Source organism: Girardinichthys multiradiatus, chromosome 2, assembly GCF_021462225.1.
Source record: "Girardinichthys multiradiatus isolate DD_20200921_A chromosome 2, DD_fGirMul_XY1, whole genome shotgun sequence".
NCBI classification, from domain to species: domain Eukaryota; kingdom Metazoa; phylum Chordata; class Actinopteri; order Cyprinodontiformes; family Goodeidae; genus Girardinichthys; species Girardinichthys multiradiatus.
The window spans coordinates 44,659,444-44,682,990 of NC_061795.1; the positions used below are offsets into that span (position 1 = coordinate 44,659,444).

General features: G+C 39.4%; 2 protein-coding genes across 5 annotated transcripts; one reads left to right on the top strand and one right to left on the bottom strand.

The window, feature by feature from the left end:
- The first annotated feature begins 3,124 nt into the window (after window positions 1–3,124).
- Window positions 3,125–12,504, top strand: dnaaf4 (dynein axonemal assembly factor 4). 4 transcript variants are annotated; one of them, XM_047344833.1, is made up of 10 exons: window positions 3,125–3,351; window positions 5,166–5,313; window positions 5,481–5,614; window positions 5,711–5,912; window positions 5,983–6,119; window positions 7,545–7,654; window positions 7,736–7,889; window positions 8,135–8,240; window positions 9,590–9,741; window positions 12,374–12,504. In XM_047344833.1, exons 1-9 carry the CDS (start codon window positions 3,229–3,231, stop codon window positions 9,706–9,708), a joined length of 1,233 nt encoding a protein of 410 aa, XP_047200789.1. In that variant the 5' UTR covers window positions 3,125–3,228; the 3' UTR covers window positions 9,709–9,741; window positions 12,374–12,504. The 4 variants fall into 4 exon arrangements, with proteins under 4 accessions (XP_047200789.1, XP_047200781.1, XP_047200797.1 ...); XM_047344825.1 differs by lacking the exon at window positions 12,374–12,504 and adding an exon at window positions 10,180–10,789; XM_047344841.1 differs by lacking the exon at window positions 12,374–12,504 and adding an exon at window positions 10,180–10,789 and having other exon boundaries at window positions 9,590–9,679.
- On the bottom strand, window positions 10,787–21,321 carry LOC124855214 (homeobox protein DBX1-B-like). Its single transcript, XM_047344895.1, has 4 exons — window positions 20,913–21,321; window positions 20,131–20,208; window positions 12,298–12,503; window positions 10,787–11,295 (listed from the first exon to the last, which is right to left on the bottom strand). The coding sequence occupies exons 1-4, from the start codon at window positions 21,250–21,252 to the stop codon at window positions 11,014–11,016; spliced, it is 906 nt and encodes a 301-aa protein (XP_047200851.1). The 5' UTR covers window positions 21,253–21,321; the 3' UTR covers window positions 10,787–11,013.
- Between the last annotated feature and the right edge of the window lie 2,226 nt (window positions 21,322–23,547).

Below are 23,547 nucleotides of genomic sequence, written 5' to 3' on the forward strand. Positions count from 1 at the left end.
ATAAACGTTTTTATGATTGATAATAAAAACAGGGTTAGATGAAAGAGCTCAGATTGTGTAAGAAATAACTTTTGATCATTAGATATATTGATGTTTGTCACTGTACGTAAAGGAACAACAAAGTTCAAAAGAAGCAACACATTAAACCTAGTGGCTTTTATAAAATTTTTTATAAAATAAAATTATTTTACAAACATTTAAGTGCATGCTTCCAGATGCCTTTAGAAACAGTACAACCTTCCTACATATAGCCCAGTATTTTATGGTTCCCATAGATAATCTTTAAGTATGTAGGTATCCTGTAAGTACTTTGTTATATGTTAAGTAAACTGTCGGTATATCACAAGTATCCTGTAATTATTGAGTTGTACTTCTGTGTATTTATGAGATCTTTACACACACTCTAGACTTAGGGCATTAAGTTCCATTTATGCTCTTTCTGGGTCTCTATTTGATCCAAGGTTCATTCACAAACAATATTTAGGCACTTATTGCCAGATATTAATGACAGCTGAGTTTCTCAGAGTTGTAATAATGCTGAAACATTAAACGATCCAGATAAGAATACACAGTCCCCTTTTCTTCTCTAGCAGTCAATAAAGATAAAAAAGAGATGCTGAATGGGATGAAAAGTCAAAAACTAAGAAGAAAACCCCAAACTCACATTAGTTTTATTTCTAAACTGTTTGAACACACTGATCTCATTTCACAGGAAACATGTTAGGAACAGAAACTTACTACAGATATACTTTCATATCAGTTCAGCACAGAAACATCTGAGTTTGGAGGATTAATGTGTAGAATAATGTTGTTTTCTTCTTCATGGGAGTGAAATCAGGCCTGCCTTTTATATTAGGCTCTGACACCTTCCTGGAGGCTGCCATTGGCTGAGCTATTGTTGCAATGAACTTCATGTTCTCTATTTATAAAGAACATCTTTCTATGTTTAACCCTGTCTCTCTCCTGGACAAAGCCACAAAAAGAGATACTGCTGTCCCTAACTATATATACTCTTTCTTTGTCCTATAGATTTTACTATAGACTCATCAGACATTTTCTTTCAACATGTATCTGGCATATTTCATACTGCAGGCACTCCGTGGACTTGGTTTTCATTAATGGCACCAATAGATTGTAGGATTTGTTTTAAAATTCTTAGACTAACATACAGAGCACTAAACAGCCAGGCCCTACATTACTTATCTGATCGTCTAACAAAATATACGGCTGCTCGCTGTCTTTGTTTAGAGGTTTCTAGTAGTTCCAAGTGTCAGACTAAAGACCAAGGAGGACCAAACCTTTCAGTCTGCGTCTGTCGAACAGTCCACCTCTACAGCTATATTTAGTTGACTCTGTGGACTCTAAAAAGCATTTAAAGTGTTCTTGTTTCAGCAAGCTTTCTGTTGATTGTTTGTTTTCATTGAGTTTTATCTTTTTTATCCACACTTAATTTTAATAGTTTTATATTTGTTGTCTGTACAGTGCTTTGTGATGTTTTTGTCTGTAAAAGGCACTTAAATAAAGTTTGCTGCCACATGCATGCTCCGTTTGAGGGATTGTTGCACTGGTAAATCAGACTCAAAGCAATCAATCATCAACATGTCACATTTGCTGGGAAGTCCATGACTCGATGCAATGTTTGTAATTAAATCACAACCTTTCTCTGTGTATTAAATTGACCTTGTATTTCTGTAGACAAATTGAATCAGTTTGTCTTGTGAAGTGCTTTAAGATTACACCTGATGTCACTTGCTGCTGTCGCAATTCAACTGTCTTTAATTGAATAAATGCTAGGGAATAACTAAGATTCAGGTTTAGTTTGCTAATATCTTGAACTGTTTGAATACAAACTTTAGTCATTGTTGATCTGGTCTAGTCTTATGTCTAAATATTATGCATTACTATGCATTCATTTAAAGCTGTTTAAGTCTTTTAAGGTGTGGTTTCAAAAACAGAGAGACCTGACAGGAAATTAAACATAACATGTTTACAAATGACTTTGAGACCGTTGCTCAATATCTCACAGTGCAGCTTATTGCTCACTGTAAAAGTGATGTTTGGGATCGTTCCTGTCAGGAAAGGGGACTGTGTTTTGTTTAGTTTTTTGTAATGAAGTTTGATAAAACTCTATAAAGAAGATGATCAGCTTAGGATGAATTAAAGATGAAGATATATATATTTTTTTTTAGTATCACAGATACTAGAAAATAATGGCTCCATTAGTGATCTATCAGTGATCATTTTACCCATTAGAATCCAGTATTAAATTTAACTAACTCTTTGGAGTAACCTGAAGAGGACTGCAGATTAGAGATTTGAATGATTTTTTGCAAGGATAAATGAACAAATATGACCAAAGTCAAGATGTGGGATGCTGATAGACTCTGGAGAAGACTTTAAGCCTAAATCATATCAAAGGATGCTTTTATAATTTCTGTCTTCACACGTCTGAAACCAGGATATTGCAGCTCTTTTATGTTTGGTTCTTCTAACAGAGTTGTTAATTTTTCAGTTGTACAAGACAGATGTTAGGAAGAAATGTGAAATAATTTATCTCTGGCTCATTTTTACACATCACAAAAACCTGACATTTCAAAAGGGGTGTGTACTTGTGAAAGCCCTGTTGCGAAGGCATTTCGAGGTAAACTTATTTATCCCATGAAATGTTTTTTAATCATTTCTTTCGTTTACCCTTTAAACATTCGAAAACGCTACTTCGCTATAATTACTTCTCTTTATTCTACTCTTTATTTTTCATTCCCAGGGGTTGATATCTCTTCATGTAGTATTGTTCTCAACAACTAAATGTCATTTTAAATCTGCAATTTGCTGTAGGTTTTTTTTCGGCACTCTGGTGTACATTTCAGGAATATTTGTTGTGAATGGACAGCCTCGAAGTTAATAATAGGATTTATAACAAGAAGTCGTAAAAATATGCTGATAACGAAATTCTTGCATGGTAATTTTTGAAATAGCATTTTAGATTATGCATAAACACCACAGACGACGAAACCCTCACGTTTTTTATGTTACATTTTTACCGTGTTCAGAAACAGGAAATAAAACAAAGTGCTGATATTTCCGACACTCCCAAAGGCAACGCACTGTTTTTGTCACCATAGCAACAGACTCGGAAATACTCGATCGTGCAGGGGTTTATAGAAAGGTTAAATCCGATAACAAAACGTTTTATTTTATCGGCACCACGGTCGCACAGGTCCGGCTGGCATGCCCCTGGACGTGACGGACTACACGTGGAGCCAGACGGACTCTACAATCCACCTCAGCGTGCCCTTAAAAGGAGCGACGGTCCGTAAAGTGGACATAGTGTCAACAGAGGAGTATCTGAAGGTGAAGGGAGACTCAGTGGTTCTCACAATAAAAATAATAATAATAATATAAATGATAATGATAATAATAATGTTGCTTTGGTTGGTTGATTTAGTTTTTTTTTTATATATATTTGGCAACAACATTTACCCAATTAATGTAGACAAACAAGAAATTAAGTTTAAGAGCAAGTAGCCAAAGCTTAGAGACCAAAAAGTGGGTTGGCTTGTTACATCTATATATTTTTTTCATTTCTGTACAAGTACAAGACTATAGCAATAATACATATACACACTATTTTGCAAAAGTATTCGCTCACCTGCCTTGACATATGAATTTAGGTGAGCTCCCATTCTTAATCCGTAGGGTTCAATATAACGTTGGTCCACTCTTTGTGACAGCTTCAACTCTTCTGGGAAGGCTGTCCACAAGGTTTAAGAGCATGTTCATGGGGATGTTTGACCATCCTTCCAGAAGCACATTTGTAAGGTCATAAACTGATGCTGGACGAGAAGGCCTGGCTCTCAGTCACCGCTCTTTCATCTCGGTCAAGCTCATCCAGGCCAAACTCCCTCATCCATGTCTTTATGGACCTACCTTTGAGCGCTGGTGCACAAAAATGTTGGAAGAGGAGGGGGCTATTTCCAAGCTGTTCCCACTAAGTTGGGAGCATGTAATTCCCCAAAATCTCCTGGTCTGCTGAGGCATCCAGAGTCCCTTTCAGTGGAATATACGGGCCAAGCCTAGCTTCTGAAAAAAGCCCCACAGCATAATCCCTCCTCCACCAAACTTTACACTTGGCACAATACAATCTGACAAGAACTGTTCTCCTGGCAACCACCATACCCAGACTCGTCCATCAGATTGCCAGATGGAGAAGCGCAATTCATCACTCCCGAGAACACGTCTCCACTGCTCTAGAGTCCCGTGGTGTCGTGCTTTACACCACTGAAACCAATGCTTTGCATGGCACTTGGTGATGTATGGTTTGGAAACAGTAGCTTGGCCCTGGAAACCCATTCAACGAAGCTCTCTATGCACTGTTCTTAAGCTAATCTGAAGGCCACATGAAGTCTGTAGGTCTGTTGCAATTGATTTTATACCTGTGGCTATGGAAGTATGAGAAAACCTGATTTCAATTATTCGAATGGGTGAGCGAATAATTTTAGCAATAAACAATAATAAGGTACAGTTAAGATTAAAAAAAATATGGATACCCCTGGCATATTTACGTTTAGAGGTGTCATTCTTCAATCAAGAACTTTGTTTTTAACAGGAAATGATGCAAAAGGATAAATTCTTGTGTCAGGCAAGTTCAAAAGCATTAAAACCAGGACTGGTTGAAGCGTGGAGTTTTCAAAACCGTTTTTGGCTCGTGTCCCTGTAAAACAGATCCCCTGGGACCACATTAGACCAGAAGCAGATGGAAAACCATAAATACCAGGTTGCTGACAGATTCTTTAAATCCAACTATGGTGTTAATGAATTAAAAGTCATATTCCAAATCTCTAGAATTGAATAACATATACAGTGCTCACTAAAAGCAAAAAACATTCCTGTCATGTGTCCTGAATCCTGAGTCCTGTTTGTCAGTTCCATAAAGGTTGCTGTTGAAGATTAAATCATGTTCTGATGAAAAACATTTTCTTAAAGTTAATAAAATTGGAATTTTTGCTTATTTTTCTGGCTTTTTGTTGAAATATTTTAGCTGTTTGACAAATTAAAAACTGTGAACATGTTTCCTGGTTTGTAGCTGTAAATACTCACTCGTTATGCCCTTTCTCTGAGAGCTCCTGGTGAGCATTCATGTGGCTCCTTGTTCTCATCCTCCTCAGGTCCACTTCCCTCCGTTCCTGTTTGAGGCCTTCCTATTTGAACCCGTCGATGATGATCGAAGCACAGCAAGGATTGGAAATGGAGTCGCTGTTTTCACTTTACCAAAAAAGACATGTAAAGTGTGGGAGCGTCTGATGATAACCACAGGTGAGAATTTTCCAGATTATTCCTAAATCAAACCAAAGACCTGTATTAATGGTGTTTTATAAGAGTTTCTAGTCATCTGATTCTGGTTCTGGATTTGTTCCTTTGTGGATTCTGTGACCGTCCGACCTCTTGGAAAAAGGTCAAATAACATTTATTGTGTGTTTTAGATGATAAAGAAACAAAGAAGGAGATCAGGGAGAGAGCTCTACTGAAACAGCAGCAGAAACTTTCTGCAGAGTCAAAACAAAAAGGTGAAAAACAGCAAGCAGAGAAGAAATATGCTCTGGAGACCATGATGAAGGTAAAACAAAACACACCTCATTCATCAAAAGCATCCGGAATAGTGTTGATTCACTAGAAAACAGGTGCAGAGTGACTTAAAATGACTTTTCATCAGCTGGAGAAGGAGGAAAGGGACAGAATTGAGAAGATGAAGGAAGCAGAGCGAGAGAAAACAACCGCAGAGCTGGCAGCGTGGCAGCTGAGGCAGAAACAGAAGGCAGAGGAAGCCCAACAGAAACAGAACCATCAGATTCAACAGGCGGGAAGCACAGACATACCAGGAAACAGACTAACGGACATCGTGAAGAACAAACAGGGTTAGTCATTTCCTGAAAATCAAATGCATCCTCCTGCTTCATAAAGTCACAAAACTCTTCCTGCTCGTAGATCACAGAAACTCCAAGACCAAGAAGATCCAACCCCAGCTGCCTCCTCCAAGACGATGTGGGAACATTGCAGTTACGTTCACCCCTCGGGTTTTCCCAACAGCCCTCCGAGAGTCACTGGTTCCCGAGGAGGAAGAGGTGAGTCTGTGAAGAGTTAGCGGGAACCATACGGCAGAAAGATGCTTGCCAGCCTGAGAGCTCACATTTCAACTGACACAAAGTCTGGACTTATTTAATCCGTTAATATCCATCCACTTGTTTTAGTGAAGCCTTTCGCACTTTGTAATGCTCCCATTAGTTCTCCCAACACCTTAAATCCATCCTGGCATTGATGACAGCTCCAGGAGCTGTTTTGTCTTACAGTGTCCAACAGGACCGGCTTATCGTCTCATCTTTGGTTCCTACATTCTCAACATCCTCTCCTGGGGACAGATCAGGACCACAGGCAGGCCAATCCACCAGCTGTACCCTCTTCTTTCTCCGTTTGAAATGTCTTTGGGGTGTGATAAAAAGGGCTTACACCATAGTATGCATAGTATGCACTATACCATGATGCCTTCGCCGCCATGCTTCACAGTGTATTATGTTGTGTATTATTAACTGCCTGCAGCCTGTAGACCCAAATAGAAGAACGTTCCTTTCATCAGTACATAAAATGTTGCTCCATGTCTCTTTAAGCCTGTCCTTGTGTTTTTTGGTAGATTATGATATCTCCAGTAATTTGGTACCCATAGCTTTACCTACAGGGTTCTTCTAATTGTTGTAGTACTGCCTGGTAACTGTAGACCTGTCTTTGATAATCCTGGATTGGCTGAAACTTTCCCATTTTGGATATCTTTCCATCCATTCAAACAAGTCATTTTTCATTTTCTTCAACATTTTCTTTCTTAATGTCCATTTCAAATAATTTTAGATCATTTTAGCTGAGTGGCGTCTCATTTCCTACACTTTTTCATATGTTTTCCCTGTTTAACAGAGTCCTTAAATAATGCATTTTACACGGGTTCTCAGGAAGGAAGTCACTGTAACCAGCATGTACAACATTTGGTACCGTCCTCTTTAAATAAGGGCCACAGAATAAAATCACCTCACTGACTGAACTCTGCTACTATTTTGGACTCGCCCCTTTCATTATTGATTCACTTGCACAGACTCAGGGACATGCATGTTGTTTAGTCTGTTGGTTTTCTATTGTACACCTTATTATTCACCATGTAGAAATATAATTCCTACCAAAAAGAGTGACTGATCTGGTCACTGGAGTTGGAGCAGTATTATTTTGAACACAGCTGTAAAATAAAATACAAAAATCCTGCCAATTGTTTCTTTGACGGATTTTTTTATCAGTTCTGTGATTTTGTTGTGAAACTGTAGATCCTCAAGATTTCTTGGATCAAATCAATACAATCACCTTTGGATCTCTACTATTTTTACTTCCTTACCAGAACCCCACAACCTCTGTCTCAGTTTTTAGGAAAGTGCTTCACACTACTTTAACCTTTCTGATCTGTGGATCTGATTGTCCTGAAGCAAAAGATTGAATAGTTTTTCTTTCCCAAACAGTGGCTGAAGAAACAAGCTGAAGCGAGGCGAGCAGTGAGTGCGGAGGTGGAGGAGCTCCAGGACCTGACAGAGGAGGAGAGGAACCATGACTGGCTGAAACAAAAAGGCGAGTGAGTGAAATCAGATCAGATTATCAGCTCCAGTGCTCCCTGAACAACACGATCCTTCTCTAAATGAGTCTTCTCCTTCAGCAAGTGTTTTACAAATGGAGACTATGTGGGAGCGGTGAATGCCTACAGTCTGGGGATCAGACTCAACGGGAAGATACCTGCTCTGTATTCAAACAGAGCTGCATGTCATCTGAAGTTAAGGAATCTGCACAAAGCCATCGAGGACTCCTCTAAGGTTGGTTTGAAAGTTTGAGTGCTGGAGGATGATGATGCTCATTACATTTTTCCCTCCAGCTGCAGGTAAATAACTCAAACCAGTCAGATCGGTCACTTTATTCCCAATTAATGTCTTCAGGTGCCATCTTTTTTATCAACTGCATCAAATGCATTACTGAGATGTAACATACAGACACGTCCATGATCTCAGGCTTTACTTGTACAGCTTTAAATGTCAAATTTAACCCTCAGATTTTTCTACAGGCACTGGATCTGTTGACTCCAGCCGTGCCTGCCAACTCTGCAGCCAGAGTCCGAGCCAGCATCCGGCGAGGATCCGCATTCTGCCAGCTGCAGCTCTACGCTGAAGGTCTGCTGTTTAAAAAAGGATTCAAATAGTTTAACAGTTCCTTGAAAAAGTATTCACACACCTTGATCTTTTTGGCATTTGGGCTTTTAGTCAAATTACGATCAACAGTACTTCCAACTGTAGGGTGGCACAGTTGGAAATCCAGGCCTGTTTTCCCTGTGCATGCGTGGGTTCCCTCCAGGTACTCCAGCTTCCTCCCTCAGTCCAAAAACATGACTGTTAGGTTAATTGGTCTCTCTAAATTGCCCTTATTTGTGAGTGTGTTGCCCTGTGATGAATTGGCAACCTGTCCAGGGCGTTCCCCATCTCTTGCCCGATAATCGCTGGAGATAGGCTTACCCCAATGTATTTAATCAGGATTTATATTATAGACCATCATAAAGTAGTGAATGATTGTCAAATAAGATATAGCTTTCCCATTCTTTTTACAAATGTTGTGTGGCACGCAATTGGGTTTCATGGTGAATAAACTGTTGACATCAGTTGTGTCCATTAATCTGGCCTTTATGGAAGAGTGGCAAAAAAGGTAGCCAATATTAAAATAAATCAAGCCATATAAGGAAACACAGCAATCATGTAGGAAAAGCTGTTCTTGTAAGATGGGACTGTAAATGAACATTTTTGCCAACATGCAAAATACTGTGTGGAGAAAAATTAACACTGCACATCACTCTAAACACACTGTCCCATGGATAAAAACATGGTGGTGACAGTATCATGCTGTGGGGTTGCTTTTCTTCCAGATGGACAGGAAAGCTGAGAAGGAAACTTGAGACGGGAGTGCAGATTCACCTTTCAGCAGGAAAATGACTTTCAACACACAGCCAGAGCTCCAAAGGAATGGTTTAGATCAAACCATGTTTATGTGTTAGAATGGTCCAGTTAAAGTCCAGACCCAAATCCAACTGACAATCTGTAGCACGACTCAAAACTGATGTTAACAGGTGTTGTCAGTCTAATTTAAGTTTGTACTATTTTTCAATGATGAATAGGCGGAAACCGCAGGAAATACAAAGTGGGTAGAAACAGAAAGACAAGCAGCTGAAACTCAAATGATAGTTGATTCTACAAAGTATTGGGTCAGGGAGGCTGAATACAAATGAAACCCAAACTGTTATGATTTTAGGTATAAAAATGTTGAAAGTCATGTCTCCTTTTCCTTCCACAATTATGTTCTATGTTGGGTTGGTCTATCAAGTAAAATCCCAATAGAATACAAAGTTTAGGGCATTTGAATACATTTTTACACTGTAAATAATATATGAGTGCAGATTGGTGTTTTTCTGTTTTTATTGACTACACAGGTGAGTAGGTGAGCGTCAGCTGATTGATCTATGACTTGTTTTCAGGACTACAAGACTATGAAGCAGCGCTGAAGATCGACCCTCACAATGAGGCGCTGCAGGAAGACGCCCAGATAATCCGAGACATCATCCAAGGTTCTGCAGGACAAAATGAGACACAGTGACACAAAAGAGACAAGTCAAAATCACCTGGAACAGTGAGACTAATAGCATATTTATGAATTAACAGTTCAAAGCATAATTGAAGCGTCTACAGATCCTCAAATGCTTTATTTTCAACTGAAACGATGTCATTCAGGGGTTATTTGAATGATTTCAGAGATTATGTATTTCTTAAATAATCTTTTGTACCCGATTATAAGACGTTTGATGCTCAGTCAATTTCTTTCATTTCTAATCTAACAGCCTCGGGGAAGCATCTGTGTCTGTAAATGTCTTGCTTTCTTCCATCAGAACCAGCAGATAATCTGCTTTGGGATAAAATATTGTTTAAGTAATACATTTTGTATTGGAACTGAAGGTATGGCTGTAACTTGCATTTAAGAGAAATCCTTTTCACATGTGGTATGTCTTAATTTGATTGTGTTGTAAAATTTTGTTGTTTCTATTCCTTGTGCGCCCTCATGTGTTCACAGGCGGTTCCTACTGAAGTAAAACCAAACATCATCAGTTACCTGCTCAGGACATGATTATATCTGGATCAAACTCAACCTAAGTCATCACTGTTATTTAGGAATTTTGACCCAAGGTGTTCTGGGACTTTGACTGGGCCATTGCAGCACTTTTGTCCTTTTGCTGTGTGTCTGCTGTTGTGTTTGGTATCATTGCCCTGTTGATGAACCGGTTTGGGCCAGGTTTAGATGGCTACATATTTTAATTCTATGACATTGGACTCTTTGACTACAAGATGCCCAGATCCTCTGTCTGCAGAACATGAAGAAATCATCATACCTCCTCCACTATGCTGGACTATTTTGATGAGGTTTTTGTGCTGACTTAGGTTTGTTTTCCTTGGAACAGGGTGTTGTGCATTATTGTCATGCATCACAACTCTGTTCTCATCAGTCATTCAGGTGTTTTGAAAGTTGTTGCTACAGAACAAGCCCAGATTATGAGCCCTTCACCACCGTGCTTCACAGTTGGGATGAGGAATTGGCTGAAACGTGTTGTTGGGTAAATCTCAACTCAGCGGCACGTGTTTTCTGTGACCTCAGCTGAATGCATCAATAAACACACTAAACAAGACTTTTTTGGATTTATTTTAACAAAAATATGAAAAATGAAAAATATGCTTGGAAAAAAGTTTTAAGTTTCAAACAAATTAATCAAAATCTACAAATATTAAATCAAGAGCAGCACAATGTACCTTATTTAACTGCCTATAAACAACTCTGTACAGAAACAGTGAGTAAATACAGCTATATACAGAGCAGATTCAGGCACTTTGGAGTTTCTGTCATGAATCCTCTTTAAGAAACTGTGATTTCTTCAGGGTCGGACTCTGAGAGCTCAGACTGTTTGCTCAAATCTGATGGAGAGGAGGGGCTCTGATGGTGATGGGGATGTGACTCCTGTCTGTTTGCTGCAGCCTGGTTCAGCCGCTGGCAGAAGGTGCTGCCCACGTCGGTCAGGTCCGGATGGGGGTTGGTTTTCGTGGGTAGGGTTTGCTGTCGGCAACCACCTGTTGACAGCAGCTCTCGCTCCTTGGAGTTCCTCCACTTCATCCTGCGGTTCTGAAACCAGATCTTCACCTGTAAAGATCGCAGAAGCCACCAGGTGGTGGCGTTGATAAGAAAGTAAGCCAAACCGGACTGTTTTTACTAGAAGAGGACTAGTATAATCAGAGCTTCCACAATTTTTGAAGGAATGCAGCAGTTGCTGATTAAAGGCATTGAATAACCGATCATCATCGAAGTAAGCACCTCTGTAAACATAGGAGTTTTTGTAATTTGCTAATTCGGAGCATACTGTTAACACAATGACCTCGGAGAAGCAACGGTTGCTCCCCGTCAATCTTGGAAGGGTTATAAGGAAAACATTTAAGGCAGCTGCCAGTCTTCCCAGGAGGGAACGTCCCAGCAGATTCACCCTGAAGTCAGAGCATGCGATGGTCAGACTCTGCAGAGGCCTTCATTTAGCTTTTCAAAGAGAAAATGGGGTTCCACTGTTTGCTATGCAGAAAACTTGATAACTTGATCTTTTGTTTCCACTTTAAATGTTAATCTGACCGGACCAGATAAAAGGTCCAGGTTTGTTTCTCTCACTTTTTCACTTTCTGTTATTTTACCTGCTGTCGAGAATCTTCTGACACAAATCAAGAAGTTCAGACCTAAAACAGCAAGACGTTTACCTTCGTTGTCTCATAAAAGACTGAATCTCAACCTCTAGCTGATGAATTTGAATATTTTAAACAATGCACATATTTTAGAACAGTAACAAAATAAATAATGAAAATAAATAGTTTGCAGATTAACTTAAAAAAAGAATCTGCCCAATAAATATGTCAGAATCTGCAAAACATGTACAGCCTGCATTGCACAGATAATCCAGTAGAGGGCAGCAATCCTGTGGTTGGTATGAGCAGCAGTTTAGGTCAAACCCACCCGAAGTGATTTTGCAGCTCATTATTTATCAAATAATAACTTTATCTAAACTCTCTCCACCAACCAGTGGAGCTCAGTGCTGAGCTGAACCCAATTCAGCCATTAAAAGAACTATTTGAATCTCTTGAACAGATTTGGGCCCAGTTGTACCTGTGAGTCCTTCAGTCCCAGTTTAGTGGCCAGTTTCTTTCTGTCTGGTTTGCTGATGTACTTCTGTTTCTGGAAGGTTCTCTCCAGCGCCTTCCTCTGGAGGTCCGAGAACACGGCCCGCCGCAACATTCCCCTCCTGGGCTTCCCCCGGGGGGCCAGAGGCCAAGAAAAGGTTCCTGGAACAGGAACCACAGAGGAGGAAGAGGCTGCAGGAACAGAAGACAAGAGGGAGGGGAGAGATTTATTCAGGTCTATCAGTTATAATTATTGCTCTGTATTATTACGATGTATTCTGATAGTGATGATGTAGATTAAAAGTTTAGTGAAAACACATTCATAGTTATTCTGTGTATAATTTATAGAAATTATCGTATATAAAATATCTGCTGACACTTAACATAGTGTAGCTATGAAACAAGTAGATCATTGTCCTGTAGGAACGGCCAGCTGTTTCCAGGTTTCACACATCCAGCTGTTGACTTGAGGTAAAGTTGGAGAATTTGGAGATGGTCTTCCTTCTTTGTTATTCCATCTGCTCTTTGTAATCCCTTGGCAGTGAAACAGTCCCTCAGTATGATGCTACCACCACCATGCTTGACTATTGGTACAGTGTGCTTAGGTTCGGTTGACTCTCCTTGACACCTCCAAAAATTCTTCTTGTGATTGTGGTCATTTTCTCATCTAACCTTCAAGCAGTTCTCTAGAAGGCATGTGGCTTGTCCCATGTGGGTATAGCTGCACATTTTTAGAGCAGAGACTTCTGTCTTTCTCAGCACCTTCTCAGTCCATGTTGATGTTAAACTGGTTCCACTGTGGACATGGACACCAGTGTTCCAGTGGTTTCCAGTTCATAGCAGGCTTGAGCCTTGGTAGTTCCTGAGTTTTTCATGAGGCCGACCCATCTAAATAACTTGAACCTTTATATGATTGTTTGAACTGATGATTCTAGAATTGGCTCCAAAAGATGTTCCCAACTTGTGTTTATTGACAATTCTTCTTGGACCTTCACTGAGTTCCTTGGACTTTCCCATTGTTCTGAGTCTTGGCCAGTTCAGTGTGTTCTTTCAAACTAATGCATCATGATCACTAACCAGACATTACCGGGCCTTGTCAAAGACAGTTTTAAACCGTCAGCAGCACATATTAAAAACTTTGTGGATGTATGTATATATTTGAGCCTGTATGTATAACTTTGAACCTGTGGAGAGCAGAGAGAAAATCATACTTGTGCACCAAATCCTTATTTTGAAGAATCATTACAGGTGTTTTTTGTACAATCGATCCACCCTGGAAAAGAACGGTTCGAATAAATTATTAAAAGATCAACAAAAACAACAATGAAGCCGGGCCCTTGAAGTCTTGTGGAGATGGTGTGATGTGAAGGAGATGCTATGGAAATTTTACTTCCTTCATGTTTAACATTACCAAATTATATTTTAGTCGTCCTGTTTTTTTCTGATCTCAGATCACTGAAAGGAAGGGCTCTGTGTTGCACAGTATCGTCCCATACGTGAGAAACTGAGATGCAGATTCAGTGTGAGGTCTTGTGAACTTTGTCGCGTGATTATCCTCCATGTTTGCTGCTGTTGTGAGCCCCTTCTTGTCCCTGTAATGAGCACACAGGCTCCCTGATGCTCCTCATAATATCCTCGTTCTGCCTCAAATCTGAAGCTTGAAGAGCCCAATTTGTCCGGCGCTGGAAACACAGCTGATGCTAATGAGACAGGCCCTCCAAAGAGTGGCTCACACAGCCTCTAATGAAGCATGAAGGGGGGGTGGGGGGGTTGTATAGGCTGCAAATGCACAGAGAAAGCTGATTGTGTTGTAATGAATTGAGTGGAAAAGGCCGTCGACAGGCCAGTATATTACAGGCCCATTAAAGGCAGGTCAGAGCTGTTAGAGAGTCTTTACCGCCTCACACACCTGCATGTGAGAATTATCACACATGTTAGCAGCAAATAAATCAGAAAGAGAGCACTGACACTGAAAGAAACCATTTATCCCTTTAAATTCTGCTTTACCTGCCTTTCCCTGTAGTCTAACTTTCTAGACTTCTGCATCTGGTAAGAGTGGTGATGGACCGGGAATTGAATTTGGACCTATATAACTGTTAATTAGACTTGTTTGTCTTGTAAAATGCATTGAGATATTTGTTGTAATTTAGCACGATATAAATAAATTGAGTTGAATTGAAGTGAACTTTTACACCAGTGTTACATCAGAATTTCCAAATAAAAGTCCAGGTATAACGAGCTTTTGGAACGTCATCAACATTAAACTTAGCAGAACAAAGTGTAGAAATTTGTTTTGGTCTATTATTTCCTTGTTGTAGCAATTCTTCTTGGAAATAAATCCTATCCTATTATGAAATCTGTTTATTTCCCCTTAAATGGTGACACAATTATAAGGAAAATGTGTTTGTAGGTTTACCAGCAGAGTTCAATATGTGGGTTGCACCCATGAAAAACTTGTAAAATCCTCTCTGCCATTACTAAGCAACCTATGGTGGAGGCCGTGTGATGTTGTGGGGCAGCATCTCCATCACTGGAAAAATAGGCATTTCATTGCTGGAGATAATCCTAGAGTAGAGAGATATCGAATTGAGAAGTCAGGGCTCGCCCTTGAAGGGTTTTTCAGAGACAACCTTCAGACTTAAGGAGTGGAGAAGATGGTCCACCTGCAGGTCTGATCTCAACCCTGTTATGTGACATCAGTTTGAGCATAATGTTTATACCAGACTGGCCAACACAATTACTTTGGCTGATTTGCAACAAATGCTGGTAGATGAATTAGATGCCATCCAACAGCAGTGTGTGACCAGCATGGAGAGGAGGAGATGCCAGGCTGTTGTTGCGCATGGTTCCCCCACACATTACTGTGGCCCCATTTTGCTAAACGAATAAACTGTTAAATTGCCAATATTTTCTTGTTTATTCAAAGTTTAATTGTTTGATCCAATAAGCAACAACAAACAAGAGTTAGCAGCAGAATAAGCTTTTTGGCATCGGCAGAGAGGACTGGGCTACTTTTTCATGGGTGCAACCTACATACTCAGCTGTGCTGCTCAACCAATAAATGCATTTTCCAAACAAATGTGGCACCAATTAAAGGCAAATAAACAGGATATGTCACCAAGAAGCTTTATTACAACAGAGAAATAATCAACCAAACACACATTTCCTTCCTTTTTATGCTACGTTTATTTGGAAAAACTGAGACACAGGAACTATAAAAGTTGAACTCAGCACATTAAAATAAGGAGTTTTATAAAGTTACTCAGGCATCATTGTTAAGAGAGCTTACAAATTATCTAAAGATATAGAGTCAGAACTGTTTTCAGATACGGGGTACATGAGGGCCAAAAAAGAAACCAAACCTGTTTATTAGGCTGAATTCACTAAAATCCCACAGCTGTGCTTGTGCTTGTTTGTCCATGTGTGTGTGTGTGTGTGTGTGTGTGTGTGTGTGTGTGTGTGTGTGTGTGTGTGTGTGTGTGTGTGTGTGTGGCTCTGCCTCCGATTGGTCACAGTGCCGGATGCTTTGTGGACAGGCGAAGGGGGTTTGGTGGGAAAACGGCAGAGTTCCTGAGCTGGGAAGATACCCGCCTCACATTTAGAGGCATGACAAACGGGACTAATAAGTTTAGAGCGGAACAAACTGGACTAATTTGTAGATTAGGATAACTGGTGCTAATGTCAGCAGTCAGTGTTCTGGCTAAAGAGGTCTTTAGACTGGACAAGATGATTCAGAACTGCTCCTGGGATTCCCATAATAAACACTGAGAGAAAAGAAGCATCAGGAAATTTAAATTTTCCGTTTTTGGCAGATAATTTTTGTATTTTCAAGCTCACTATGATGTCTTCGCTAAAATAAGCTTCCCCCCCTTAATTTCACTTCCAGATACTTTATGTTTAAAATGGCCTTCATTGAACAAGCAAACAGCTACACTAACATCAGCCAGTCATCCATCCATCCATCGTTCCATCCATCCATCCATCCATCCATCCATCGTTCCATCCATCCATCCATCCATCCATCCATCAATCAATCCGTAAGATGTAACATCTCTAGATATTACATCTTTTCCAACCCAACGGCTCGAAGATGTTCCCATTCTGCCCTAAGATACAACGTCTCCAGACAATTTCAGGTCTATTCTGATTGCCCCCTGGAGAAACATGTCTGTTGAAACATCTCCCTAGCAAGGAGGTCTTTCACAGATGCTCAAACCACCTCCCCAGCTCCTTTCTCTGGGGAGATGCAGCAACTCTGAGCTTTTCATCCTACCCATAATGGTGAGTCCAGACCTACATTTAAAAATGTTTGATCGATCTTCTTGCATTCACAATTTCATTACTTTATTCATTGCCCACAGGTGAAGGTTGGAATATACAGGGGTTGGGCAATGAAACTGAAACACCAGTCATTTTAGTGTGGGGGGTTTCATGGCTAAATTGGACCAGCCTGGTAGCCAGTCTTCATTGATTGCACATTACACCAGTAAGAGCAGAGTGTGAAGGTTCAATTAGCAGGGTAAGAGCACAGTTTTGTTCAAAATATTGAAATGCACACAACATTATGGGTGACATACCAGAGTTCAAAAGAGGACAAATTGTTGGTGCACGTCTTGCTGGCGCATCTGTGACCAAGACAGCAAGTCTTTGTGATGTATCAAGAGCCACGGTATCCAGGGTAATGTCAGCATACCACCAAGAAGGACGAACCGCATCCAACAGGATTAACTGTGGACGCAAGAGGAAGCTGTCTGAAAGGGATGTTTGGGTGCTAACCTGGATTGCATCCAAAAAACATAAAACTACGGCTGCCCAAATCACAGCAGAATTAAATGTGCACCTCAACTCTCCTGTTTCCACCAGAACTGTCCGTCGGGAGCTCCACAGGGTCAATATACACGGCCAGGCTGCTATAGCCAAACCTTTGGTCACTCATGCCAATGCCAAACGTCGGTTTCAATGGTGCAAGGAGCGCAAATCTTGGGCTGTGGACAATGTGAAACATGTATTGTTCTCTGATGAGTCCACCTTTACTGTTTTCCCCACATCCGGGAGAGTTACGGTGTGGAGAAGCCCCAAAGCCATATCATGGCATTCCCTTGGCCCAATACTTGTGCTAGATGGGCGCGTGCGTCACTGCCAAGGACTACCGAACCATTCTTGAGGACCATGTGCATCCAATGGTTCAAACATTGTATCCTGAAGGCGGTGCCGTGTATCAGGATGACAATGCACCAATACACACAGCAAGACTGGTGAAAAATTGGTTTGATGAACATGAAAGTGAAGTTGAACATCTCCCATGGCCTGCACAGTCACCAGATCTAAATATTATTGATCCACTTTGGGGTGTTTTGGAGGAGCGAGTCAGGAAACGTTTTCCTCCACCAGTATCACGTAGTGACCTGGCCACTATCCTGCAAGAAGAATGGCTTAAAATCCCTCTGACCACTGTGCAGGACTTGTATATGTCATTCCCAAGACAAATTGACGATGTATTGGCCTTCAAAAGGAGGCCCTACACCATACTAATAAATTATTGTGGTCTAAAACCAGGTGTTTCAGTTTCATTGTCCAACCCCTGTAGATAAACTGGTAAATGAAAAGTTCACCTTTCAGTTCAGTTCTGTTGTTGCTGCTAATATGTGCGACTCATTCCTAATAAGTACTGAACTCTGAAAGATTTGCCCTTTGTCACAGATTCTGTTCATAACTTTGATGGGTCACCACTTTGGGGTCTTCTTTCACCAGATAATGTGGTTCTGCTTTCCTTATTGAGAGGGAAAACTCCAGCAGGTTTGAGGATTAACAAGCTGGAGACCATGGTCCTTTACAGGAAAGGTTTGGATGGCCACCTACAGGGTGGGAATGAGTTGCTGCTCCCAGTGGAGGATGTTAGTTTCTCAGGATCTTTTTTAACCATGGGGGCTGAACTCTGAGCGACTTCCTGTTACACATGAAACCAATCATCTTAGTTTAGAAAACAAGTTGAGTTCCACAAGGCCCTGTTCTTGGACCTCCACCATTCTACATTTACACGCTCCCAAATGTCAGATTTACTTACGTCATGCAGACATTTCACAATTGTCAATTTAAAATTCCTCACATTTAAAAATGATTGTTGCAGAATTTCCAACATGCAAACCAATGGTTGTGAAGCTGTTGACCCAGAGGCAACAACTGCAACAACTAATTCTTTGAAAGTTCAAACTATTTTACCATTATCGAGCTTTAAAGTTTTAATTCACTCTGAATGTTCTTAAAAACCTATAGGTGAGGTTTTTTATCTTTTCTTTTAAGGAAAGGTTCCACGCTGTAGGAGACAAAATAAAGAGAAAACCAAAGTATTTATCTGACTTTTTCTTTTACATATAAAATGTATGTACAGTAAGTATGTACTCCTCTTGGCAAACAAAATATTTGATTCAGGACGTTGAATGAATGAATGCATAAATATTTCCAAAGCGAATGATGGCTTTATCTGAAAATGCAGCTGTATGCTATTAAAAACTCGATATACTTTAAAAAAAACATTTAATTCCATTAAGACCAATCGGCGCTTTCATTCAAGACTGACAAAAGACTCAAAATAGTGATCATGTCAGGAACCACAGAAGAACAATTAAAACTATTAAAAATACTCAGACTCCAATCATTTTTAACTCAACGATGTTTTGAGATGTAGAAACTTATCATTCAGGCTGGAAAAAAGTTGCTTCAGGTGTTTCTCTGTGACAGAGTTATTCTGGTCGCCCTAAAGACCATCCGCTGCTTGAGTCGTCACCAACAAAAATAAATCCACCTCTGAGCTCTTTATTGTGACTTTAGTTATCTGTCAGAGTTTAAAATGTGTGCAAAGTTTTACATGTTTTAGGATGAAACGTTTTTAAATTCTTATATTTTGTTTCTCTAATTTTACTGTAGTTAATGCATTTGAAATAATCTTGCTGCAGGAATGAGGCCTTCGGACACACATGGCTTATAAAAGATATTCATATAAACAAGATTAAAAGTCCCGAAATGTTTCTTTTTCAAACTGTATTTTTATTTGCTTGCAGTAAATGTTTTCTATGAATGTTTAAGTATCACACCTGAAGAAAAACCATTATGAGATTAAATTTATATTTACAGAACAGGGTTTAATTAAAACATTTTAGCATACTGACTCATTTTAAACACATCTGAGGGTCAGCCATTATATGATTTAATTTGTGTTTTTACACTAATCTGTACAATAATATTGATAAGGTAGGTAAATAAAACAAATGAGTCCTAACATTATTATTTTAATCTGTAATCTTTAGTGTTAAGAGTAATTTGTAAGAAAATCAATCTGCAGAAAATTGAGATCTTTACTGTTAGTTTCATTCCTTTAGAGGTTTAATCCAAAAATTGATATATTCATGTTAAAAACGTTTCCAATAGTTTACATTGTAAAACAAAAAATATGATGAACAAGTCAAATTATTAGTATCTTTTAGTTCATTCGATCACCCAGAGCTTGTTTCTCCTGGATGAAGATTTTAATCCATGATGGGTTTTATTTATGAACATTTGTCTGTTTACCAGAACCTTGAGATTCTGGAGTAAGAAACACAGACAGTGCTGGATCCATCAGAAACAATCCAGCTCTGCAGCCAGAAACAGTGTAGAAATGTGTGAGCAGATGTGGAAATTAAATATGATCCTATAAATCTGAGCCCTGAATAAATAGAATGCAACAAATTGTCTCACAAAAGAGACTTTTTCTCTCTGTAGGTCGGATGAAAAGCATCATCCATCCAGATGTGAAGGAGCAGCTGTCTGGCAGTGGACCTACCTGTGAAGTACGAGGCTCTGATGAGAGGATGAAGGTTTCCATCAAAGAACGGCAGCGACTTTGTCTGAAGACTCTGAACTGCACCGGAGAAAGAGGAGTCACATTTACTCACAATAAAATGATGAAAATCACCAAAATCATTCAATGTCAACATCTGGAACCACTTTCCTCTATGTGTTTGCTTCAAATTCCCATTTTTTACACTAGATTTTCACATCTGACATAATTGTGTATTAGAAGCTTTTAAAATAAACATTTAAAATATAAAATCTGTGGCCTAAATAAAAGAAAAAGTAATACATCCTATCGTTTAACCTTGATTTACATATATTTACCTCTTTTTACCCTTTTTTTCAAAGAATTTAATAAAAGATTTTTAATTTAATGTGTTGGAAAACTGTGAAATTAATATATCTCAGGTATGCTTTCATCACTGCTCCTAAAATTATTGTATCCTCAATAAAACTTTTATTTGAGGCTATAACAGGTTATTACTAAAAACCAATGAGTTAATTTGGACACATTTTTTAAACTAAATTTAAAATAAATTTACCAATGCATTTCAAATCTCAGAAGTGAAGCTTTTTCTTAACTTTTTAGATGTTAGGAAATTATTATAATGCTACAAATTAAAAGCATTCAAGTTGAATTAAATATTTTATTATCCAAATTTCTTGGATAATAATAATAGTAATAATAACAGTTATTATTATTATTATTATTAGGGTATTATTATTAATATTATTTAGTTGATGGTGAATCATAATGCCTCCAGAACTCACCGCTTCGTGTGGACGGGGCCAGGATGGTACTGACGCCGAACTTCAGGTATCCAGAGTCCGAGCAGCCCGTGTGCGGTGACCCAGTTCGGTTCGGTGGTTCTGTGACTGAACCGGCCGCACGAGGGGAAGCACCCAGCCCCGAGCTGAGCTGGATAAGCTCACCGGGGCTCCCGGAGGAGAAAGTCCGGTGGATGTAACCGACAGGCTGGCTCAGCCGGAGCAGATCATCCACCAGGAAGCCGGAGGGCAGAGAGCGGCTGAGGGGCGAGGAGAGAGCCGCAGGAGGATGCAGGAAGCCCGGGTAGAGAGGCGGCGACAGGGCGCTGCAGGGGAACATCATGGTGCTCCAAACTGGGAATATAAAAAATGCAAACTGCTTCTCTGATCCCTGAAGTGCCTTTAACTGGTTTTATACCGGAGTTACTCCCACACACCAGCTCACGCACTTGCGTCAGAAGGTCCACCCTCATCTCCCATTAGGAGTTGAAAGTTCCAGTTCAAAGTGCTGACATGCATGAAACAGGACTGCCTAGAGGGACGTTAAAACCAGTTTTCCTGTTAGTTGATCTGAGTTTGTCACGGTTTTTACTATTAATTTTAATAAAAAACAGAAAACCTTTAGGTTACAGGAATATATTTTAATGGAATCCTTGAATAATCAGGGTTTTAAACTCAAATTTGATCAGGTTTACCAAACTAATATTTGAAAATCAGTACAGACGTTTCCTAAAATAAACCAAAAACTTACATTTGTGTTAAAAAAAATTAAATAAGAGTTTTCTGTGTCCAAACATCACCGAATTTATAAATTTTAAATGAACACTGAAATTTTTCAACCTGTCTTGAGTGAATTCAGGTCATCTTGGGGCCCCAAGGCCAGCATGGGGCCCTAAGCATTAGCAAATATCTGTTACATGTCAGGCTGACCCTGTGCCATAATGTTTAATATTAGCAGTATTTCTGTGCATTTTTGCAAAACTTTACATTCATAAAATCCTGCAGTAGGAATCAATACTTCATTACACCTCTTTGCTTTAATGTATTTGCACATTTATTAGTGAAATAAAAAATACACCACTGGAAGATATCTTTAAACAAATACAAAGATTTGGGATGAAAATGTAAAAATCTAGAAATTTTCTTTGCTCATCTTCAGAAAAGGTTTTTGGTAACTCTTCAGAAATTGCTTGTGTGTTGTTAAAAGCCACCAGCAGCTTTTATCGTACCAATCTATGTGAATCTGAATGGACCCAGCAGCAGTTTAATCCCATGAACACCTAATTTTAAGGAATTATGATGAAATGATCTGCTCCTCCACAAAAGGAAGAGATCATTAAATCTGCAGCCAATCTGCTGAGCCTGGACATTTGAAACCTTAACCAAAAACAGAGAGAAAGTGTTGCATTCAGAGCGTTTTATTCGTTCAGAAAATCCCTCCATTGTGCTGAAGTGGAGCAGATGGTTGATGAGCATCAGCAGAACTAATTTGTTCTCCTGGTCCGACAGACTCTCCGACCTGCTGCTCGATTCTTAACCAGCACAACAGCTGTGGGCGAATTTAACACCAGTTAAGACTCATTTTAAGGCCATTAGCCCCGCAAAGTCTTACAACACCGACCCGCCTCCATTATTAGTTGCTGCACCCATTACACATGCAAACAAGCTGTCTGCAGTCATAACTAGTTAATTCTCATGTTAACTCTCTGAAGTCTGAACAAACAGATGCTTTCATGGCACAAAGGAAGTGAAAAATGCACTGAAGAGACAACATGATAGGAGAATTTTATTTCTAACATTTTTTTTGTTTTTAATTTAAAGATCATTATGACTCTGTGGCATGAATTTTTGCATTTTCTCTGAATTCAGTGTCTTTTACTCTTGGATATCTTTATTGCTCCTGTGATGCATTTTGCACCATCTAAAAACTATTGCGGCAAAAAGGTTCATGCATCCAAAACTGCTTTCAAATCATCATTCATCAATATTGTTTTCTGCTTTTATAAATGACTTAAATGACTTTAAACCTGCTCAGAACCAAACTTTTGATAATTTTCATGTTTTTCACCCTTTAATTGAAAGTGTAACCATCTGAATTAGTGTTTATAACAAAAACAAATATTATAGTCTTTGAAATGTCAAAGGTCAGCCACAAATTTGATTTGACTGCATTAGTGTTTCTTATGTTGTGAGGCCAAAAGTGCCCAACAGACTTGAATTAAAACCCTATTTTTTAAAACCCTATCTGCCATTACAGTACAAAGAAAATAAAACCTGAGAACAACGTTTATGTATGATGGTTTAAAAACAGGTTCATATGTATTTTTGGTTGTTTTATATGTTTGAGGATGGCACACAGGCTAATAAGAGCAATTTTTGCAAAAAGTCTGGATAAGATATTCATCTTCAGTAATTGTTCTCTGCTTTTTGGTCAAGTTTTGATTTCATTTAAATAAAAAATTTGACAGTCGCGATTTTACTTAAAAGTGATTTATTGTTCGTCCTGTCCTAATGCAAGCGGAGGTTTTTTATGTCTGTGCACCACCCGTGTAAAATCTCCCAGTCCATTAAATCGAACGCAGCTATCTCCTTGGTAACCGTTCTGTTTCGGAGGTAAGTGCGCATGCGCTCTTGTGTA

What these genes read in the sequence shown, in the direction of transcription:
- dnaaf4 (XM_047344833.1), top strand. Translation starts at nt 3,229, where the DNA reads ATGCCCCTGGACGTGACGGACTACACGTGGAGCCAGACGGACTCTACA. An exon ending in CTCTGGAGACCATGATGAAG is followed by an intron (nt 5,615 to 5,710) that starts GTAAAACAAAAC and finishes ACTTTTCATCAG; the next exon opens with CTGGAGAAGGAGGAAAGGGA. An exon ending in TGGCTGAAACAAAAAGGCGA is followed by an intron (nt 7,655 to 7,735) that starts GTGAGTGAAATC and finishes CTTCTCCTTCAG; the next exon opens with CAAGTGTTTTACAAATGGAG.
- LOC124855214 (XM_047344895.1), bottom strand. Translation starts at nt 21,252, where the DNA reads ATGATGTTCCCCTGCAGCGCCCTGTCGCCGCCTCTCTACCCGGGCTTC. An exon ending in GGCCCCGTCCACACGAAGCG is followed by an intron (nt 20,209 to 20,912) that starts GTGAGTTCTGGA and finishes TCTCCGGTGCAG; the next exon opens with TTCAGAGTCTTCAGACAAAG. An exon ending in CAGAGCCTCGTACTTCACAG is followed by an intron (nt 12,504 to 20,130) that starts GTAGGTCCACTG and finishes CTGTTCCTGCAG; the next exon opens with CCTCTTCCTCCTCTGTGGTT.